Below are 23,971 nucleotides of genomic sequence, written 5' to 3'. Positions count from 1 at the left end.
TGGTACTTCCACCACTGGATCTCAAAAGCCAATGGTCTGCAATAACTTGGAGCAGGGCCTTGCTTGCTCCTGTTCCATGGAATAGCATTCCTGTCAAGATATGACAGCCACCCGCTAACCTGTGCTTTTTTGGAAACGGTTGAAGATATTTTCGTTCCAGCTTTCTCAGATGAATAAATGGGTCCATTCTGTATTGTTTTACTTTTCTAAGAAATATATTTGCTATTTTTGTGTTTTCAACTGTTCCCTGCTGGTTTTTATTGTACATCCCCTTTAAGATGACTGTGCAGAAGGTGATTAATATATTGATGACGATGATAAGAAGAAGAGAACATAATAATTGGAATTCCCCTACTCTGTGATGCCTGTGGAAACAATCTAGGGATGTAGATGTAGGCCTCTCTAGAGGGGGGCAGGAGGTCCAAAGCCTAGCCAGGCACCCCCAAACTCGGCCCTCCAGCTGTTTGGGACTACAATTCCCATCATCCCTGACCACTGGTCCTGTTAGCTAGGGATGAGGGAGTTGTAGTCCAAAAACAGCTGGAGGGCCGAGTTCTTTGGATGCCTTATCCACACTTCCTCTTGACCTGCCACTTCCTCCAGGGAAAACTGCTCTTAGCATTTCAATCAGAGGAAAACAGCAAATGGCTTTTCTGCAGATGGTTGCTAGTGCATATGGGTTCCATTGCGCTCCTGATCCAAGAGGCCCGAGATCGTACGCCGAAAACAGGTGGTATCTTTCCTCGTTTGAAGCCTTCACTAAACAACCCCATGCAGTTCTCTGTGCTCAAGAGAACGTTTTCCCGGGAAAGGAACACAGCAAGAGGGAAGCCGCTTAGACCCGTGCATTCTAGGTGGAAGTGGTGAGGAGGCCTAAGTAGCTTGACCAGGTAACCTTCTTGGGGACAGGAAATTCATATATGCACTGACAAGCTAAAGCTAACCCAAAAATTTTTGTGCAAGGCATGATACATACTCCAATTGCTCTTGGGTGCCTGCATTTCTGCTCTGGAGCCAGCCCCAAAATTCCTACCAGCCTAAGATTAGCAGGCACCCCCAGCATCATCCCAAAGGCTCCCCAGACTGCAGGAGATGCAGTGATCCACCCTGTTTCCCTCGTGAAGGTCAGTCACGCTGTAAAAAAAAGCAACAGACCACGTGCCATTTTGGCATGACGGCTGCCCCCCTTCAATTTTGCTGCTGCAGGCGACTGCCTGGATGGTCAAAACCAACCCTGTTTCCCCTTGAAATATTATGCCTCAGCTCTAAATACATTTGACTTGGAAGGGAGTCCCATTAATTTCAGTGTATTTGCTTTCCAAGTATGTGTTCTTTGGTTCGCAGCCCAAATTTGGAAAATACACAGAAACCTAACTTGGATCCAAATCACACTTACTTGCATTCCAGGGAAACCAGTGGGACCTACTTCTAAGTGCATTTTTTTTTAAAGGTTTCAGTATACCGTTGAGAATCCATGGGCTTCCTCCTGGAGGGATCTATATCAGTTTATAAAGACAAACAATGGGGAAATTAATTAAGAATGTGAGGGTACCCAAAGTCCAGGTTTGTGAGTTGTATCAGTGGACAGGAACCAATGGCTATTAAAAGAAGAAGAAGGAAATGTTAATCAGAAGCCTCTTTCCCACTTCCACCATAGGTTGCCTCTTAGGAGGAAAGCCTCTTGAGAGGTGTGAAAAGATTAAGCAATTGGATCCCCCCTGAACTCTGAAATAAAAATAATGAAATCCTTAATTCAGGTATCGAAAGGAAGGGGGAGATTAAGCTGCTGCAAAATACACCCCCCCAAGCCTTCAGTTAGCACTTTTTAGGACACATCCATTATACTGGCATCTGTCAAAACAAAAGGAACGGGTGGTTTCAGCTAATTGGGGTTGGGGGGAGAGAGGAGAGAGAGTGGCTTGCAAAGGAACAAGTTCTTCAGAGAGCTATATAGCTTTAGACTGCAATTTGAGACCCTCGTTTGGCAGAATGGGGGGGTTTCCTCCATAGCATCTGAATTAGTCGACCAAAATTTATTATTCATATACACACACCTTTTTTTCAAAAAAGAAATACAACTGGACTGAAGTGACCTTTCGTTAGGGCAAATGTAATATAAATCTGGAAGACTGGACTGAACTTGAGTGATTTTTCTAACGTCAATGCCAGGAATCCTTCCGATGCAGAAATGCTCTCCCCCAGGACAGTTTTAAGCTATAATAATAATAATAATAATAATAATTAAATAATAATAATAATACAACCTCTTATTGTCTCCAGTTGGAGGTCTTTGAAGCCTAATGCAGTGTTGGTGGAAGGGAGGACATTGGCTGGATAGGGATTCCACTTCTGTCTTACCGGCCAATCATTATTATTACAATTATTACATGTATTAAGGAAAAGAGAAACATCATCTCCCCACCCCACCCTCCCACCCACTTCCTTCCCCCCCCCCTCTCCCTAATGTCTCAACGACTAAAATTGATCTGTAAAAATGTTTTATGGAAAAAATACGAGAGACATTATATACACTTTGTAAACCAAGAAAATCTTTAATTAAAAAAATATTGAATACCATCCTTCGAGGATCACATGGCAGTTTACAATATAAAAACAAAAAAACCCTAACATAATAACAAACAAAACAGCACACACACACCAAACATTTCTTTTTCCTACCCCTGTGCTACAAGCTAAAATCAGCTAAAAACTGGTGCGGGCTTTTGGCTGCTTAATATTGGTTTCATGGTGGGTTTTGTGCTGGTGGTGTAATGGTTTTATGTTACAGCATGCTGGTAGAATGGCATAAATACATACCGGTACTTCCCCCAAACTTTGCATCTATGTGCATGCAGGTAAAATCAATTTAATCAAATCATTAAGACGAAGTAAATTTGCCTTAAGGGAACTAATTTATTGAAGCAATCAGCCTATTTCTAAGAAGAAAATGGGCTTTCGATGAAACGGCGCAGCTGGTGAATATGTGGCTTCTCACATGGTCAGATCCCAAGTGATGGGAATTGGAAAGAAACCTCTTGAGTCAATGGAAAACTGGTGCCAGAAAAAATGGTGTTGGCAGTATTGGATTGATGGACCAATGCCTGCTCACTCACAGGAAGCTGCCCTTTACCAAGTCAAACCATTGGTCCATCTAGCTATATGGTTCCTTCAATGGCAGGGGGCTGTATACATCTATGAACCAGTTGCTGAGAATCTCAAATAGGGAGAGTGCTGTTGCAATCAACTCCTGCTTGTAGGCTTCCCATCGATAACTGGTTGGACAATGTGAGAACAGGATGAATAAATCCAGCATATATATTGTATGCACTGATTGGCAGCAGCTCATCAGGGTTTCAGACAAGGGAGTCTTTCTAAACCAAAGATTCTGGGGCTTGAACCAGGGAGCTTCTGTACTGAAAGCAGAATTTCTACCTCCGAATTCTATCTCTTCCTTAAGTAGAAGGAAGAAGTTGCCTTATAGATTCTCTTCGGTATAATGCACCTCCTTCCTTCTATGTGTCTAACCATGTATCTCACCTCGCCCATTTCCCTTCTGGTCAAAGGATTTTACAACTCCATAATACAGCTTAGCTCACATCTGCTTGTAAAGACATGGCGGTGAAGCGCTGGCAAACTTCACCTGGCTTGCACCGGGGATGCCATTTCTTTGAAAGCCCTTTTCGCCGTGCATACCGACTTATCTGGAAGCAAGTACAAGAAAGCATGCAACAGGCCATTGGGCTGGCTTCAAAACCCTTTGAAAAAAAAAATATTGCTCAGTGTATCTTTTTCAAGGCATATCCATCAAACGGCTTTGTTGCTCCTGCGCTGACCTTAGTCAGTTGTTTATGCAAAATTCTTTTATAAAGATGTATTTCCACTTCTTTTGCAGTCCCCCCCCCACCCCGCCCCTTCACTCTTTGGCTCCGGAGCTTATAAAATGCCAAGAAGTGTAGGAGTGAAGGTGACACTGCTATGTCTGTCAGCTTCAGAGTGATTCCTTTTGTTCATTGCTGGGTCTCATGATATTTTCCAGGGACACCCTCTTGTCTACTTAGTTTAATGATTATTTTATTTTAAAAATGGATCTCTGCCATCAGAAATTATTCTTGACGCAGACAGTCTCCCTCTTTTTTTCTTCAAAAGGACATATCTTACTACAATCCGCGGGCTTTTATTTTTAGTGTGTTTTCATAACATAGTGCATCTATCTGGGTCAAATAGGGTGTGAGATCCTACCTCCGAAGGCTGATGAGGTTTTACTGACATGGAGCAGAAACTGACAAGAAAATAGAGGCCATCTCATGAATGAGCTTTTAACTATTTACAGGAGGAACTTTTAATCAGAATCTGGGAACTTCCTTATCCTAAAGTGGGGTCCTTTCTGCCTTGCTCCCCATTCACCCCTTTTCACACCAACAGACAGCATCCAGATTATCATATAACAGTACAGGGAAGAGGAAGGTCCAGAACTGACGCTGACACAGACCCCTACAATAATAATAGGCAATAGAACGAAAGAACAATACCCTATCTCTCCCCCCTACCCCTACCCTTTCCCCATATGCAAGATGTCTATGACAAAAGTGTCTCTCACTAAATGTAAACAAACTGTGAAAAAGACTATGAACTGAAAGTGGAGACAATAGATGTACCTTTCCCTGTTTATCTGTTTGTTTTGTACCAAAAATTAAAAACTATTATTATTTTTTAAAAGGAAGGTCCAAAATGCTTCATGCAAACAATTCCTTCATGATAGGCTTTTTCTTTGAACTCTGTAGACCATTTGTTATTAAGTACTGTTTCCCTCGTGTATGTTCATCATGCAATGGCAACTTTAGAGTTGCCGTATTTTGAAGAACAAAAAGAGGACACATTTGCCAACTTCAGCTTTTATCTGTGGATCTCTTATGACGACTCTCATTTTAAATACCCATGAAAAAGATGACATGTCCTGGGAAAAGAGGACATATGGCAACCCTGATACTTGCATGTGTGAATAACCACCGTCGGTCTAATGCCATAGATAGGAATTCTCAAACATAATTTCAGAAGTTTGAGGAAGGGATGATGCTTAGTGGTAGAACCATCTGCATTTGTTCAATCTTCAGCATCTTCTGTTAGGGCTAGGAGAGGGTCCTGCCTGAAGCCCTGGAGATCCCTTGCCAATTACTGCAAACAATACTGAGCTAGACAGATAAATGATTTGACTTGGTATAAGGCAGCCTCCTTTATTCCAAGAAATCACAATGGACCCAAACCAACTGTGTGTTTCTATCCATGGCAGAGCAAGCTGTGTTTACAGATCCTGCCTCCAAAAGCCAGTCATCACACCATTCATTTAGCCAGGAGGAGAAATGAGAGGGACTAAATACACATCTTTTGGAGTGTATTGGTTCTATAGAAGTGATCACAACATTTGTACATGGTGTACATGCAGTAACTCATGTACACCATAAAATGCTGCATTTGTGCTCCTAAAGCCATATAAGCCTTTTCTGCGTAACTAGGTTCCAGTGCGTTGCCAATGAATGAATGGGAATTGCTTTGCGCCACAAAATCACATCTTCGCTTAGGCAAGAATGTGCAAAGGATGGTAAATTGATCTTGGCCCAAGATGTCAGCTGCAAAATAACATACAGAATGAAGAAACTTCAGGACAAATTTGTGTGTGGTCAATTTATGTGTGTGTGTGTATAGATATATATATATATATATATATAATATATATATAATATATATATATATATATATAATTTATTTCAAGGATTTATATACACTTAACTTCAATAACCTCTAAGCAGCCTACAAGATATTTTTTTTAAAAATAAATAAATTAAAAATCAGTTAAAACTATAAAATCAGACTTCCATTAAAAGGACTGATGGAATTACTTCTTATTCCATTTATTTGAACATTTGAAAAATGTTTGCACATTTTTAAGTCTGCGAACAGATATTTTATAGTATGGAATTTCTGCGCATAAAATAAATTTCTGGTGTTTCCCTTTTATGAATTATGGGGAGAAGGGGATAAGAAGAAGAAGAAAGGGAACAATGGCATGCCCTCTCAAGTTCTAAGGCAACTTCAACAATGTTTGGTTTCAGCCTACAGCTGTACATAGAGACACACTGGAATTTGATTTGTGAGAAACCTACCAAAAAATAGCCCAGATAACTAGCATTTTTAAATGACTAATGCACAGCCATGCACCTGCTTGAGAGGTTCTGTGGATTAGTCTTGCAGTCACTGGAAAGGCCCCCTGGAATTCAATTACATGGCTGAAAAACAGAAAGCAAAACTGAGCCCCTGTTCATTTGGTGGGAGGAATCCCCGCAACATGTTAGCTACTTCTTTGGCTGAGATTTTCACAAGGCTTAAGCGTTTTCAGCGAGCCCTTACTTCCGTGCAGCTAACTGCAAATTCTTACCATTTTGCGCTTGATTTGTTCCTGTCTTGCAGCTGGAGCCCCTGTCCGAGGACATCCTCCACCGAACCCCAAACTTAAATTGCCATGGCTTCTTTGCAAAAGATCACCAAAATTCATAGTAAAGTGCAAGGTTTGTTCATTCTTCTTTTTAAAAAGTACTTGCTCTTACTAACTGAGCAGTCCTGAAGATACGTGGACATCCCAAAATGTACACGCTTCACTTTTCCCACCATGTGCAGATCAATGCACGGAACTTTCCTGGCACACTCTCCCTCTCTCCATCGGCACAGACCTCTCTAAGTGTGCAGCTGCACTCACCAGGACAGCCTGCCCATACTGGACCAGTCTCTAAGAGATTTAGGAGCTTGATGCTCCCAGAAAATGTAATTGTGATAGTGTATTGCAGGTATTAATATTGTCAGCATGAAGCAATTGGATGCATAAAAGCTGACTCCGTTTGGAAAAACATTGTCCAGCCTGGTTTGCGCCCTTCTCCCCTCCCCTCCCCCAAGATTTTGCACCCAGGGTCATGACCCCCCTGGTCCCTCCCCCATGCCACACCCATTGTCTTTTCTCTCCAAGTCTCTCTAACACATGGGTCCTGTAGTGTTTTGGCCTTTTTGAATTGCTTTCCTGTTCCCCTCCACTTTTGTTGTCTAGTTCTGCCCCTCCTCCCTCTGGGAAATCATGAACATTTTCACCTTCATCCCTTGGGAATGATCCATCCCAAACTGGATGCTCCTCAGCTCCTGTAGACTTTCTGTTGGGTATCAGCTGAAAAGCTGCTATCTCTTCTTCTTTTTATTGTGAGTGCCAGCAGTCTGATCCCAATCTCGTTCAATTTTGCACCCAGTTCAGTTTGCAATTAATCAGCTGCTTAACTCTGTTGGTTTTTGGAGTGGGCTGGGGGTCACAATCAAAAAGAAGAGAGTCAAAAGTTGGTTTTGCTTTATTTTATTCATTCCCTTGCAAGAACTCCAGTGGTGTACATGGGTTCATTTCTTTTATGCCAGAGCAGGGTATTATTCCCATGCCAACAGATCTGGTTTTCTTGCAAATCTGTTTGTCTAGCAAAGAACTGCCCCCACCCTGAAACCCATAAATAATGGAGTTTGAATGCTTGTCATTGCAAACTAACTGCTGTTGGGAATGTTCTGTTGGAAACATTGTGGAATGCCCATATAACTTTTTTATTAATTTTTTGTTTTGTTTTAATGAATAGAGATTATAGTCTCTAAATGCACCATTAATAGAGAATGTTTCTGTCTGCTTGTTTTAAAATAGAATTTGCCAGACCAGTGATTGTTCGGTGCTTTATATACACCATTTTTTAAAGTGATGGATTTTACACTATGGAGAAAAGCCAAGTTTCTATCACTTGGATCTTTTTTATTTGTAAGATACATAATATGCTGCAGATTTAATCCCCTTAAATTTTTTCTGTTTTGTAAGATCCTGCTAGCAACTCAAATGGTCATGAGGCTTCATGTCCAAGAAACCACCTTCCTATCACGTTACCGGTTGATTAACAGATTGCCCTTTTCCTGATGCTTGGCTTCCATTGATGTCCCCCTCTTCTGTTTGTGAATGTAGGAGATACAATCTCCTGAAAGGATTCAGCTTTGCTACATCATAAATAAGAGAATTCCATCCAGTTCATCTCTAATCTCTCATACTACCTGTTGAACTCCTTCAACCCCATATCTCAGGGTTACAAGCACATCTTTTGCATGCAAAAGGTCTCAAGTTCAATCCTTGGCATCTTGACATAGGGCTTGGATGAAGCCCTGGAAAGCTGGTGCCAGTCAGATAGTAACGAGCTTCATAGACCAATGGTCCAACTCAGTATTGGGAAAGAACTGTAACTCAGTGGTAGAGCATATGTCTTGCATGCAGAAAGTCCCAGGTATAATCTCTGATGTCTCCAGGTAGTCTGGGAAAAGCTTCTGTCTGACAACATGGAGAGCTGCTGCCAATCATTGAAGTATAATCAAGTCCTCTGGTTGCTATTGAAAAGCAAAGATCTCCTGTTTTATTATGACAAGCTTACGTCAAGGTCTCCTGGATAGGATGCTATAATGTTCCAGGACTATCAGAGATTTGGTATCTCTGGATTATTCTTGGTATGGCAAACTGCTTGACAGAGCTACCCAGCTCAGCATTTGAAGGCTCACACCAAGGCCTAAGGTGTCTTTACCACATCAGTTTTATGAGACACATACGGTCGTACCTCGGAAGTCGAACGGAATCTGTTCTGGAAGTCCGTTCGACTTCCAAAATGTTTGAAAAACCAAGGCATGGCTTCCAATTGGCTGCAGGAAGCTCCTGCAGCCAATCGGAAGCTGCGTTGGACGTTCGGGTACCAAAGAACGTTCGCAAACCGGAACACTCACTTCCAGGTTTGTGGCGTTCAGGAGCCAAATTGTTCGAGTCACAAGGTACGATTTTATTGGATTTGAATACAACCCTGATATTTAGCATGTCAGGGGAATTAAAAAACCAACCAGCCAGCAACATTGAGCTCATCCTGACATAGGAAACCCCCAACTCTGCCATATGGGATTGTATTCATAAATATAAAAGCCAAGCTTGACAATTTATTAGTCCCAAATTTGAATTCTAAACTACAGGAAATATTTGTGCCCATTTTCTAGCTCCTTTCTCCTCTTGTTGCTGTAGGCTGGCTTCTGAGCTTTGAAAAGGTACCAATTTTTCAAAGAAGTTAATGGGTTTTGGGGGTTCCTCCAGGAAGATGTTCTCCATCTGAGGCCATCTGTCAGTTTCTATGTGTATACACAGAACTGAACTGGGCTCCAGCTAATGCAGTGTGTTTGCTCACCCTGGAATAACTAGGCTGCAGCACCTATTTTCTGAAACTCCCTGCCTATTAATAGTAACCAGGAGCCTCATTGTGACCTTTTTGATACCTGCTCAAACTGTTTTTGCTTAAGGAAGCCAATCCAGACGCTTATTATGTGCATTTGCTCTTTTAAACCGTTGGCGTTATCTACATTTTGGTAACTTTTGACATGGCTACTTTTTAAAAGCCTGTTTTATTGCTATTTTTAAATGAATATTTTATACCATTTTACGTAAGCTGCTTGGAGATATCCATTAAATGTTATATACACCTTGCTGAATAAAAATAAATAAGTATGTGCCATGCATAATGTACCATTTATGACCAATTGTTCTTCATTCCACTGGATAATTTGCTTCAGAGACTTTTGATGTTGCAATAAGCAGGAGGCTGAAAACTCAGGGTTGGTTTTTGGGTTGGTTTGCTTTTAATTCCACACATTATATAAGTACCAATATTCCCTTGCCTGCCTTATTCTAAGCTACCCTATAATATATCGCAGTGCTCCCATAGCAGCCAGTACATATATTACATTTTAAATAATTATTGTTCTAGTGCACGCCCTGAGGTTAGAGGCAAAAAGAACATCCAGGACTAACAAACCTGATTGTTCTGGCAACACAGATGCACAGTACCTTCTGGCATACCAAACTTCTGTTCTAGTTGCTGTCGTCTCTGATTTTTTTCTCCCACTGCCTGCTGTTTATGGTTGCATTAAATGTACCTGCCATTTCACAAATCTCCGATTTTGCAAATGCTGAAATGCTAACACTGTTAGAAATAGCCAGCCAACGGCTCCCAGCTTCCCAGACACTAAGAGTTCATTAAACTGTGTGCTGTTCTTTCACTTTATTACTTCTCTTAGGAAGGGCTGTGACACAGACCTTGGAAAGAGAGCACTTTCCAACTTGGCACTGTGGGATCCAGAATCATAACTTCATCACAGCCGTTTGAAATCCCCTGTTGCAACCACTCCACACACTTATAAGCACTCTGTGTTGGACCTAAGCAATTACTAGGGTTATACCACCATGCTAGCTAAATTTCCCATAAATTATGGGACTGCACAGTTATTATGGTGTATTTTCTTTAGGCAAGTACTGGAAGTCTGTGGAGCCTTACGTTGTGCCAGTTAGTTGTAAGCTGGCTGAGACTCAGAAACAAGAAACAGAGGAGACAGAGGCAGTCTCAGCAATGGCCTTACTCTCGGTGGATGTGGAGCAGCCTTTCTCACATGAACATGCCAGGTACGTGCAAAATCTTAGAACAGCAAGTGACAAGTGTTTTCGTACTTCTGTTGTGTGGCTGAATGTACCTTTTTTAATAATCCAGACTCTTTTTTGCATGTTTTAACTTCATGTGTTTTCCTTGAAAAAGTTGGAACAACCAGAGACAGAGAAGCATTCTATAGTTGCCTTGGATTGATAGGCTTTCAGGAAATTGGGCTGCTCCACATGTCATTTTTTGTGCATTTATCATCATCATCATCATCATCATCATCAGAGTTTATATACTGCCCTATACACAGAGGTCTCAGGGCAGTTCACAGAAAAGATCACAACATATATAATCAGAATAAAAACAACAACCCAAACACACACACACACACCCCAGACAAGAGCCACATTTTAAAAGGGTAAAGGTGAAGGTAAAGGGACCCCTGACCATTGGGTCCAGTCGCAGACAACTCTGGGGTTGCGGCGCTCATCTCGCTTTATTGGCCAAGGGAGCCGGCGTACAGCTTCCAGGTCATGTGGCCAACATGACTAAGCCGCTTCTGGCGAACCAGAGCAGCGCACAGAAACGCCGTTTACCTTCCCACCGGAGCGGTACCTATTTATCTACTTGCACTTTGACTTGCTTTCAAACTACTAGGTTGGCAGGAGCAGGGACCAAGCAACGGGAGCTCACCCCGTCACAGGGATTTGAACCAACGATCTTCTGATCGGCAAGCCACCCGCGTCCCTTTTTAAAAGGGTATAGGATGTCAGACAGATCAACCAAAGGCCTGGTTAAAAAGGAACGTTTTTGCCTGGCGCCTAAAGGTGTGTAATGAAGGCTCCAGGCAGACTTCCCTGGGGAGAGCATTCCACAGATGGGGAGCCACTGCAGAGAAGGCCCGTTCTCGTGTTGTCACCCTCTGCACATCTCGAAGAGGAGGCACACGAAGGAGGGCCTCAGAAGATAATCTCAGTGTCTGTATAGGTTCATATGGGAAGAGGTGGTCCTGAGCTGTTTAAGGCTTTATAGGTCAAAACTAGCACTTATGGTATTGGAATGGTTATATACAGTCCCACTTTCAATCCTGTTTGCTGCTGCTGTTGCTGTTCTTTTGTCCTGGTTTTGTTGTGGTATAAACCTCAAGAGTTCCTCTTTGCCTGGCAATAATGTGGCAACACTGGGGAAGCATTGCCAAACAACTAATAAATTGGAATGAGGTGTGAATGGTCCAGTATGAATCCACCACTAATGCACTATTATTGCATCAATGACATGTTTCAGAATCAACACACAAACGCAATCCAAACAAACACCAGTTTGGAGGGGCCCCCAAATCTAGTGGCCACAATATTCTATCGTTTTGTCCTGCTTGGAAGTTATCTTCATGAACTTTGTTGTCACACCTACAAAACTCCTACCACTCTTGTCAACAAGCCCAACGAAACTTTTATCAACAAGCCTAACAAGGCTAAATGGTGGGAGGGAAAGGTTGAGGGCCCTTAACGAACACCGCAATCCCCAGACCCTGACTCCAGATTTTAGTCAAATCACGCCCTCTGCCACAACTTTCCGAGGGAACCATCGCAAGAAAGGGATTAAAGCACTGGTGTCCACGCTACAGAATTAAGTTGTAATAGTTCTCTGGATCACCAAGCAGTATTTACTCAGTAAGAAGCCCTGAGCCAAGTGACAAAAGGACAAATTCATTTCCAAGACTGGCTTAGCCATTCTACTAAATTACCTGTAATCCCAGACTAATTGGACTATATGATAGAGTGCCCTTATCTAGGACCTGTGTTCTTTGAAGCTGATTTGCATCACCCTGCAATATATGGCAAAGCCCATGCCATATTTTCTACCCTTGTGTATTCTTCCAGTGCGTTATTCATATATTGTATTCTTCATTCCCCATGGGAATTGGATATTCATGGGGAAATGCCTCGCTTCAAAATGTTGTCCATTTCACCTGGTGGAGCGTTGAAATTGTCAAGACCCCTTTCTTTATTCAGGGGAGGTGCCAGTCTACACAGCCTTCACAAATTAACATGAACAGGTCAGTGAAATGGGCAGGGGCTTTGTGGCAGGCAGTGAGTAGGGGCTGGCTGCGAAAGCACATGATGCAGGAACCTTGCTAAAGTAAAGCAGATCAAGACCTTGTCAATAGCTGTGTGGAAGCTCATCTGGAAAACCCATGTGTATCTCCTTGAGTTTAATGATGGAGGAAAGGTGCAATATAAATAATAATAATTTGGTTGGTATCTGTCACTATTTTAGCTGCCTCTCTACATGTTGTTGTTTTTTAAAATGTGAGTGGGAAAATGTGTTTCTCTATGTTGGCACTGACAGAGAAGAGAATGCATTCCGTGGATCACAGCTGTTAGCAAATGTTTCTGCAGAGGGCCCACCTATGCCATGTGCCCAGTTGCAATATTTCAATAGTAATGTTTATGAAATGAAATGAAAGCCCAATTGAACAGAAACTTGTATATTTTGAATTTTAAACTGGTATCACCTAGATATAAAAAGGATAAGCCCAAATCTCCTCTGTTGTCAAAGAACTGTTATGCTAATGAAAATGTATTTCCATAGATTTGCTTGGCCAAAATTAGGCGTTGTCCTCTGATGAAGAAGGCGAACCACACCTTGTTTCCTATGGGGAAGTCTTGGTGATCAATCTGTTCTCCAAGGGTTTGGGTGCCTCTTGAGAGACCGTCATCCAATTTAGCATGACAGTTCCTGAGCTGGGTGTGCCAGTTTTTCTCTGGGTTTGGACATCTTTGGATACCATTTTGAATCAAGATGGTGGACCAAAATATTCCAAAATGCATCTCTGTCTCCAGACTTATCATTGGCCAATGATAAGTGGGTTTGGCCTACAGTACATTTGGATAACTTCAGGCACAGTTTTGAGTCCATATAATGGACCAAACTGTTCCGAACTGTGCTAGCTTGGATGGCTCTGAGTAGACTGTCATCCAATTTGGTGTGACAGTTCCTGAAATGATGGAGTGGGGTTTGGTCTGTATTTGGATACCTCCTGCACCCATTTGGAATCAGGATGGTGAGCTGAACTGCTGGTGCAGGAGTCAGTTGGAGACAGCAAATGAGGTGGGGCCAGCTCAGGTGACGACTTCCTACAATGTAGCAGCACTTGCAGGAGGGTAACTGGCAGCTGCAGTGGGGGGGGGGAGGCAGCACTGTTGTTGATAGTGGCTGCAGAACAGCTGGGACTTGAACCACACCAAACTGAGGCCCGTTGGGGGTCAACTATTGGGGATGGCAGAATGAGGAGGCAAGACATGCCTGGCACAGAGGTGAGCATGTGAAGCAGCACAGCAGGAAACATGCATCAAGGGTGCAGTTCCGCTGGCTGCAGAGGACTGCTTCACCGGGATGTTTCTCACAAGCATAGAAGCCTAGGGGCTGAGGTCAATATTATATTTGATGGGGCAGGGGCTCCCAAAAGTTGGTGGGCATTGCCATTCAAATAGTGTGTGTGTGTGTGTGTGTGTGTGTGTGTGTGTGTGTGTGTGTGCTGCACACTGTGTTGATTAAGTGGTGTGGGGCTTACCTGCCCCCCATATTTTATTCAAGTTGGTACCCCTGCTTTCAAGGAATGCTCTGACATAGCAATGCCCAGCAGGATACAACCCTCCTGCTCTCTGAGGCGCAGTCAGGAGGGGAGGGGGAAAGAAGATGCAGCAACTCCTTCATCATCACCCCCTCCTGACCATATAGGGCAGGGATAGGCAACCTCGGCCCTCCAGATGTTTTGGGACTACAACTCCCATGATCCCTAGCTAACAGGACCAGTGGTCAGGGATGATGGGAACTGTAGTCCCAAAACATCTGCAGGGTCGAGGTTGCCTATGCCTGGTATAGGGCTTTAAAAAAACCAAATTAAACATCATTACCCACCCCTCCCCCCAAAAAACCACAACTGGATTCAAGTGGTGCCCTGGCCATGTCACAGAGGATGGAAGTGGGGTAATAAACAGCCCTAAAACTAATAAATTGCATGAGCCACTTAAAAATCTCAATTTTTTGTTTGTTTGTTTCTTTGAATTCCTGGGCAACACGGGGCACTTTCAGCTAGTCAATGAATAAGGATGGGAGTGTTCCTTTTCCCTGCCTGCCAGCTGTTGTTTCACACTGACCTAACACGACTGACTTGGACCTGAATTTAACAATTCCGTAAAATGAAAGAACAACTGCCAATGCGCTTCACCGATCAAGTATTTCAATATGATGTGTGAATAGTTCCATGCGCAGAACAGCATATTGTCAGAAAAGCGACTCTGTAAAAAAGGATGTTATAGAGTTCTTTGCGTTTATTCATGCCAAATGCTTTTTGGCACTTCTGCACAGCAAGGGAGAGTCCAAATGTAGTGGAACTGGTCTGAATCCATTAAGTGGGGAAAAGGGGAAAGAGGGAGAGGAGAACCAAATCCCATAGAGATGAACTTCTTTAGATGTTGTGAGTGAAGCTGGACACACCATTGAAAGAAGGAGTCTGAGACATATAGTGTAGCCCAGTGTTCATCCACCTTGGGTCCCTGCATATTGCTGGACTGTGACTCTCAACATCCGTGATAATTTGCTAATTTGGCTGGGGATTATGGGAGTCTACTAAGAAGTAAACCCCATGGAGTTCAATGGGGCTTCCTCTTGGGTCAGTGAGTTCAGGATTACAACCTTAATTTCATGGGGATTTTAGGTATGGGGAGGCAGAATTTAGCTTATTGATTTTAGTGCAGATCCTGACTTAGCTTGGGAGCCAGATGTAAAAGAACTGCAGAGTTCCTTTTTATCAGCCAAAGATGTAAACATGAAACATCTTTTACCAATGTGGAGAGATTTGAAACAAAATGCAAGCCATAATTTAAGTCTGAGTGAACCTAATTTTTATGGTGAAATAAAGCCAAGTTTTCGGCTAATGAAAACGAAGCATAATTAGTTTGGCATATCAAATTACAGAGTTTAAACTAATTAGCAGCTAATTGTCATATTTTGAGAGTGTGCTAATTTGAAACCACTGCCACTTAGCAGTAATTGATTTGCTAGGAGCTTAAATAAAGCCACCTTCTCTTCTCCTAACACTGCATTTGCTTCTGCAAATATCAAGCCATCAGAGCATCACATGGGGTCATTTCAGCCTCCAAGACTTTTTTTAAAAAAAGAAAAAGAAAAAGAAAATAAAAGAGCCACACAAACTGAACTGAAGAGTGGAGTTGAAGAAAATGAGAGAAATAAAAGATACAAGGGCATATGATTACATGAATTCAGGTAGTTCAGTTTTCAGATGCATCTCAGTTCATCAGTCTGTACTGAAATCAGTGGACATTCATCATCTTCAACTGTAAAAGGATTCACTTTCTTCCATAATCCCTATTATGGTAATATTTTTCTTTGGCCAAAATCCATACTAGTTTCATATTTTTGAGGTGGGGAGTGAGGGTGCATTGCCTCATGTTTTTCCTACCTTAACATAATTCAGAGGAGATTGAGTGGTGTGTAATAATGCCTCTTTGTTATTTTAACTTTCAGCGCCACTCCAGCCTTACAAACTTCATTTTTTACATAAATTTTTAAGTTAATTTTTTTTTCAGTTTATACATCTCAAAATAAACACTTTACATAATATTGACTTCCCTCCTTCCCTTTCATGGTTCATTTTCCTTATCTATCATTCCCGCATATTTTACTACTGTATAGCCAATCTAATTGTTTCTCCATTTTACATCCTTCACATATTTACCATACTGTTGAATTTATCCAAATGCTACCGGTGTTTTCAATTGTACACACTTATTTTCTAAATATTCAGCAAAAAAAAAAAAAAATCCACTCCACTTTGAATAAAAAATTTTCTTGCTCTCTTATTCTATAAGTTAAACCTGCTGCTTCTGCAAATTCTATCATCTTAAGTTGCCAACCTTCCTTACTAGGGATCTTGCTCACTTTCCATCTTTGGGCTAGCAAAATTCAAGCTGCCGTGGTTGCGTACATAAATATTTTTTTTCTGACAACCAGGAAGTTCAGACTGAAGTATTCCTAACAAAAAGGCCTCAAGTTTTTTGAGAACGTTGTTTTAAACATTTTTTAACTCATTGCAGATTATTTCCCAATAGGCTTTAACCATTTTGCATGTCCACCACATGTGAAAAAATGTTCCTTCTGTTTCTATGCATTTCCAGCACAGATCTGATCCAACTTTGTACATCTTAACCAACCTACTTGGGATTAAATACCACCTATGCATCGTTTTCATATAATTCTCTTTCAGAGTATGACATGCAGCAAATTTCAAATCATTCTTCCAAAGTTTAGGTCTATGTTATGCCCTGTATCCATTGCCCCAAACTTACAAGCTTCCAATGGGCCTTACAGTGTGTGACTGTCCAAATGTTGCCTGTGGAGTTCTGAAGAGCTGTGAGTTTTTGTTGCCGTGGTAAGGCAGAGCAATATATGATTTTTTTTAAAAAAAAATTAAAAAGCCACTTAAATGAAGGTTTTAACTTTTAAAAATATCCTCCGCTGCTGTGCATCATCATCAACATCATGTAGCGCTCTTTAGTGCTCCACAAGAACTTTGGGACAGGCTGCCTCATTTCTTGCAAAATGGAAGACTGGACCTAGGCAAGCACGGAGATATTGGAAAGCATAGAGCGAAAAAGATACAGCAGCGGACGAAAACAACAAAGCAACATAAGGCTTTGTGGGGGCCCTGATCTGACTCGTGGGGGGGGGGGGTTATTGGCATTGCACTGGGGGGTGGAAGAGAAAGTACCCCAAATTGCTGTGCTTCACATAATCATTCAGTCATTCATTACAAAGAACCCATCATAGTGCAACTAGATATAAGGCACATTCCAATGATAGACAACAGCATTCTCCCATTTCCTCCAGGGTTCCTCTCAGTTAAGAACTGTCAGCACAGCATCCCATGATGTTCAGTGTTATTCGCCAGTGCACAAAAAACACTCACATCAAACAGGGATAGCTGGAAAACCCAGCCCTGTGTTCTGATTGATTAGTTGACATCTGTTATCCAGAACGTGGTCTTGGGGTGTGTGTGTGTGTGTGTGTTTGGTGAGAAAAACATTCTCCTTGCAAAAGTCTTGCCAATTATGTTGGAGGTTATATTGGTGCACAGAGTAGCATGATTCATTTCCATCTCAGAGTTTGAATAAAGCATCTCTTTCCCTGGCCAACTAATATCTGACTCATTTACCACCAAGAGAAGAAAGAGAGAATGGTTTGGCTGAGCACCTCTCTCTCTCTCTCTCTCTCAATCTCTCTCTTCCCCTCTTGTTCTTCCTTTTTGCTAAAGTGACATCATCGAGTAAACAGTTATTTCATTTTGATTTGTTCTGACATGCCAAATGGAGCAGGCTTCAGGGGGAAGCTGTGATTTTTCTGGGTGTTTTAACGTTTTGTTTGGTAAAGCAGAGCTTTCTACGTTCGTGAGAGCTCTCTGTGTTCAGAACGTAATTGAAATTGGCAAGAGAGGGGGGGGGGGAGAATAGGGAAGAGAGATGGGTTCGGTTCAAGATGAAAGAAAAGGGCTGAAAATGAGGCTACGATTGATTTAAATGAAAAGATTGATCCGTAAACAGCAGCCATGGCCCTGTAATGCCCTGCACACCGTATGTGCTGATAAGTACCCATTCCTTTTTGGAAATGAGATTACACCGGACTGATTAGAGCCTTGTGTCGGACCAAGAGCTACATCCAAATAATCATTGACTTTGGAAACGGTATGGGAGCTTGCCTTTGCATGCTTTCCGACTTAGGCCATTCTGGGGACAGATGAAGTACAACATGAAAATCCTACCCAAATATATAAATACATCTCAGGGGTGAAGAACCTGTGCCCTCCAGATGTTGCTAGACTACATCTCCCATCAGTTTGAGCCAACATGGCCAGTGGCCAAGGCTGATGGGAGCTACAGTCCAGGAACAACTAGAGGGACCCAAGTTTCTCATCCCTGATATATAAATAAAACCGCTTTACGGGCTTTACTGCCTCCAATATATTTTGCTGCCTGTGGCAAAAGACAGGGTGATTCCCTCTCCCATTCCATGTGCAGAAGTGGGCATGCAGCTGAATCTTACTTCAACACTAGTGACAGGACAGCATTGTCTACTGTGCCTGGGTGCAGCAGGTTAGCTTAGGGGCATTGCAGGTAGGCTACAGCTCTGTTCCCCCACACCTTCCTGCTACTGCTGTTGCTGCTTACTGCTCCTCGGCATCTGCGACCTGAGGCAGCTGCCACAATCCGCCTCATTGTAGGGACGGCCCCATCTCCATTTTGTTGTTGCTCACAATACCATGGGAGGACATGAACACAGTCTACCAACAGTCCTGATAGCGAAAGGAAATCTCCATGTACACATGCAGTATATCATTGACTACTCTATGCTAGGGGCAACAGGAAGGGGTGGCCATCAGCTGAATTTACATAGTCACCCAGTTGACAACTATTGGAAAGAAAATGGTGGATTAGATCACTCCAGCAAGGGAATCCTTTTCTTTCTATGTTAAGGGAAGCTGCTCTTACTTCCATTTTACAGATGCAGAACCAGCTTTGAGATGTTGCAATTTGTCCAAGTGAATCTTAGCTGGAATTTGAATGGACATTTCCAAGATCCAAGTCCAACAATTTATCTACAGAACCCAGGATACCAAGAAAAATACAAGGATAGGCTTAGCTTTATAATGAGAAAGTGTTATGCTGCAAATGAGCTATGCATTTTCCCCAAAACAAGTGCCAAAAAATGAACAACATTCAGTGCTGTGCTGTATTATGCTTAACAGCTGTTATAGAAATTTCACCGTTGTGTTTATATTTCACATGCCTGCAAAGTCAGGCGCTATAGGTTTTGATCACATCACTTGGTTTTCACCTAGGGAAGTTAGGTGCCATCGGGTGTTGCTAGCTTCTGCTCTCATTGAGAATACATCTAGATATATCAATGCTGCGGTGGAGACAGAATGGTAGCACTGATATTGTCTGCCACAGCACCAGAGTAATTTGATGGACTGTCCTTGCTCCAACAACTGAATGAGATAAAAATGAGACTTTGAAGTTTGTTTGTAACAGTTTAGTGTAGAGGAAGAGGTTCTGACTCTTTGAAGTTTCAATAGGAACTTCTTCCTTTCTTTGCATTATTTGTTTGCAAAAGGTAAAAGGTAAAGGACCCCTGGACAGTTAAGTCCAGTCAAAGGTGACTATGGGGTTGTGGCACTCATCTCGCTTCAGGCCGAGGGAACTGGTGTTTGTCCACAGACAGCTTTCCAGGTCATGTGGCCAGCATGACTAAACCACTTCTGTTGCAATGGAACACCGTGATGGAAGTCAGAGCACACGGAAATGCCGTTTACCTTCCTGCCACAGCAGTACCTATTTATCTACTTGCACTGGTGTGCACTGGGACAGAGCAACAGGAGCTCACTCCATCACGGGGATTCAAACCACCAACCCTCTGATCGGCAAGCCCATTTGCATTTCTAAGTAAAAGCTATAGGTTGCATTTCAGCTGGTTGAATATTTCATTTTAAAACGCAGTGTGTTTTATTTGAACCTATGCAGTCAGAAGGATGCAGCACTGTGCTCATCGGACCTGACATGCATAATACTGCTATCATGATGGACCTAATAGATTGTATATTATTCAAAGCATTGGAAGTGGCCTGTTTGTATAGATAGATGATAAATAGACATCTATAATTAAATTAATGGATCAACACATCTACCTACTTACCCAGTCAAGGCCACCTTTTCCTAACAGTACTGCTGGCTTTGAGACTGTTTTTTTGTAAACATGGTTTTAGGGATGTAAGGAGGCAGGGATTTCCATTCCAACGGGTATTATTATTATTATTATTACTACTGTATTATTAATTGATTATTATTACTGTATTATTAATTTGTTACCTGCCTTTTAACAGAAGGTTCCAGGATGGATTAGAACAATTTAAAATTCAGAATTAAGTACAGTTAAAACAGATTACAGTCACGGGAATAAGGTGGGCCCTGAAAACACACATTTCAGGTGGCAAGGGAAATGTGAGGGAACCCCACAGAAAATGCCCTCTCCCAGGCCACACAACCCAAAATTTCTAAGGGAAGTGGTACTATCAAGAAGGGCCCCCTGCTGTTCTGTGAGGGTCATTCTGTGAGCGTCTGTAGGGAAGGAAGTGGTCTCTCAGATATTTGGGGCCTAAGTCATTTTATGGCTTTAAACACTTAACATGAGCACCTTGAATTGAGCCCAGGAACAAACTGGCAGCCAATTAGTCACAATCAGCCCTGTTTCTATTCCGCTGCAGTTCAGTTTCCTCTAAATACTATGTTATTGATCTTGCTGTCCACTGTTTAATATAAGTTACATTTGCACTATTTAACATATCTTACATTCATGTAAAGGAAACATCAAACCAACGTAAAAAAACAAAGTCATTCAGTATCACTTGCAGACGTAAAAACAAGACTCCCTTGTGTGAGTCCCTTGATATTACTCCTAGCAGGGTGGGGCTATCTGCCATTAGTCAAACTTGTGTGGGGACTGTGACACATCATGCACAACATGAAAGAATCACCATTGCGTCCATGAGGGGGGGGAACACCCTAGTTTCCTTCTTGCAGCAATTCAAGAAACACAAAGCAAGCTACAATGGTAAATATTTTGGATGTTAATAATTTCCCCCATCGTATTTGCAATTTCCCTGGTGAAAGTAATCTGGAAATGGGCATCCAGCAATAACAAAGAGGGTGTGTGTGCGCGCGCTTGTTCTCAAGCATCGCTGTAGGATTAGATTCACATATTATCTGATTTCTCATTCTGTCGGCAACGTAGTTTTTAAAAATAATCTCTCGTTCTTTACTCTCCAGAGCAATCAGGAAGGGGCAGGGGGAGAAATACTTTGTCTTCTCTGTTTTTACATTCCCAACAGCCAATTTAGTTCAGCCTGTTGGCTGTCTCCCAGGTGATTCCTAATAAAGACGATGTGCATAATCAGATTATTTATTATTATTAGATACCTGCTTTATGGCAGCAGTCGGCTAATCAAATTCAGAATTGGAGCTCGGAAGTTTTAGGCAGGCAAGCTGCCAACAGGGTCTTGAAAGCAAAGCAGTGCGACCAAGACGACTTGGAAACTGTGCTACATTCCTTACGTGTTACCTGATTTTGAAGAGGGTATTCTCTGTCGTTAAATTAGATAAATTAGAGGGAATGAAAGAGAGACGGTGGGCTTGCACCTTTCCCTCCATTTGAATTTTCTGATTTTGCTGACACAAAGCATGTGCATTTCTGAACCTAAAGTTATAAAATATTCTGACAATTTTAATATAAACAGGAACCTTTTGCAGTGATTGCTTGGAACAAAAATGTTTTTCCACTTGACATTTGTTTATACTTCCTAGGAAAGAAATTTTTATTTATGGATAGCTGAAGAATACAAATAAACATGGGGGAGAGCTGAAAAATCAGCTTTGATTATGCATGAAAATCTACAATGTCATTGTGTACTCTGGTTCCATATTCTGATTGCCTGTTTATTTTCCTAGAGCTGCCGGCGAGCCTATGGAAGAAGAGCCAGCCTTGTGAAATGCCAAGTACTCTCTGATATTTCCTGTGTGTGACATCATTGTGTATTTCCCCCTCCTCTTACCCCAAAAAAGCACCCTTAGACATGTCTTGTCTGCTGCTTGGGTGGCAGAGATCAGATGGAGCATAAACACTGGGCACAGAATTCAGAACAGCAGCTTCACTTGTTCGTTGGATGGACTTAAAAGGGTCTTCCGAGACTCCTTCGGTGTAACCGCTGCCATTCTAAAGTTACAGGGAACCAGACCTTGCAAAGCGAGCCTGAGCCTAGAGCCTGCTTTCGTGCGCTGTGTGATCCACTTGCCGACCTAAATGGTAGAATAGAAACACTAAAGCAATTCTACATTCTCAACTATGGTTGCCGAGGGAAATTGAAAGCAGCCTGAGAAACATCAAGGGGAGGAACAAAACAGTGTCACAAATCCCACCGCTTCTGACTTTTTGAACATGTCTTACTGGATCAGGTTTTTGTTTTTCTTCACATTGTCAAAAGAGTCGATAGGATTGGTTTAATGCTCCCGATGTAATGAAACGATGGGCCGTTCCTCTGTAGTGCCATTTTTTAAATGCTGAGTCAGGAGGACTCAGCCGAAAGAGAACTCTGCTCCACTGCTTTTCAGCTGTCCCCAAATGAAATGTGCAACATTGCTCTTTTAAGTTATCCCCTTTCCTCCCTTTTGGGGGGCATTTTGCTTTCTGTTCTCTCACTTTTCATGTGGCATTTTATAAACCTGTGCAACAAAACGCTCTCCGCAAGGAGAGAAAGAGAGAGAGAGCGGTGGTTTGACTCTGGGAGAATGCTGCTCAGTTTGGAGCTGATATCGGCTAGTCAGTATATGATTGCAAGAGATTCCAGTTAGCTCACACACAAAAATCCCCTGCCTTTACTTTGCTTTAAGCTGTTGCTCTGCTCCAGTTTCAAGGCAAGCAAGCGGAAGGGACCTTCCTGTGTTTCCCTCAAGGTTCGGGTGCTTCTGCAGATTCCTTGTTTTTAAACATGACCAGAGCATCAGATGTTCTTTTCTTTTTGAGGCTTTTCAAGGGTTGGACCCTAGTACTAAAAAAAAAAAAACCCAAGAGGTGTCTCCAGTTATTTATTTTTCTCCTTCCAGTATAAGTGAGTAACTGTGGATGCATGATGAACTGTGCCTTTTGCTGATAACGAAAGTTTAAAACTCTCACACATGTTGCCTTATTGTCACAGAAAGAGAAATAGCACTTCTTCAGAATCGGAGAATTTTTAAGGGATGCAAATAGCGATAGAGGAGTTACAGTAGCTGTTTGTACCCTCTCCCCCCCGACACACACACACACACACAAACAAACACAAAACACGCATCTAAAGAACACAGTGCATTATTCTCTACCTTCCGTCATTCCATTTTGCAGTATCTGATAGCCTCCCTTTGTTTGAACGGCAAGTGATGCTCTTCTTTTATATATTTTCCAAGCTCAAAGGATACATTAAAGCCATAAATGAACACTGTCATGCTTTTTATTCAGAAATCTGAAAGGGACCTTAATTAGAACAAGATTTTAGGGAAAGCTGTGGTATGAAAGATATGGAGCAAATGTGGTTTGAGTTATAGCAGACTCAAACCTGTAAATCAAAGATGAAAGATTTCACTCAAATGGAATTATATAATTCTCTTTTGTTATATAGGCGGCCTGTATTCTCTCCCCCACCTTCACCCCCGCAATGTGTTTGGGTTTGTTTACAATTAACATTTTAATTTGAAAGACTATTTCCTTCTTGTATGGAAACTGTTTGATATAACTTGGAAATTTGAGACGGTGCTTGAAATAGGAAGTTGGAGGAGAATTCAGCCCGGTTGAACATGCCT

General features: G+C 42.0%; 1 protein-coding gene across 1 annotated transcript in view; it reads left to right on the top strand.

Annotated features, from left to right (window-relative positions):
- HDAC9 (histone deacetylase 9) overlaps nt 1-22,800 on the top strand; it is a 416,015-nt gene extending 393,215 nt beyond the window's left edge. Inside the window, 4 exon segments of the mRNA XM_033164888.1 lie at nt 6,463-6,510; nt 6,512-6,548; nt 10,384-10,537; nt 22,088-22,800. Of these exon segments, the coding sequence (XP_033020779.1) occupies nt 6,463-6,510; nt 6,512-6,548; nt 10,384-10,537; nt 22,088-22,127 (279 nt within the window). The 3' untranslated portion in view covers nt 22,128-22,800.
- Nucleotides 22,801-23,971: the final 1,171 nt, after the last annotated feature.

This window comes from Lacerta agilis, chromosome 12 (assembly GCF_009819535.1).
Source record: "Lacerta agilis isolate rLacAgi1 chromosome 12, rLacAgi1.pri, whole genome shotgun sequence".
NCBI lineage: Eukaryota > Metazoa > Chordata > Lepidosauria > Squamata > Lacertidae > Lacerta > Lacerta agilis.
The sequence above is the reverse complement of the archived record's forward strand: the minus strand, read 5'-3'. Positions and strand labels throughout refer to the sequence as shown.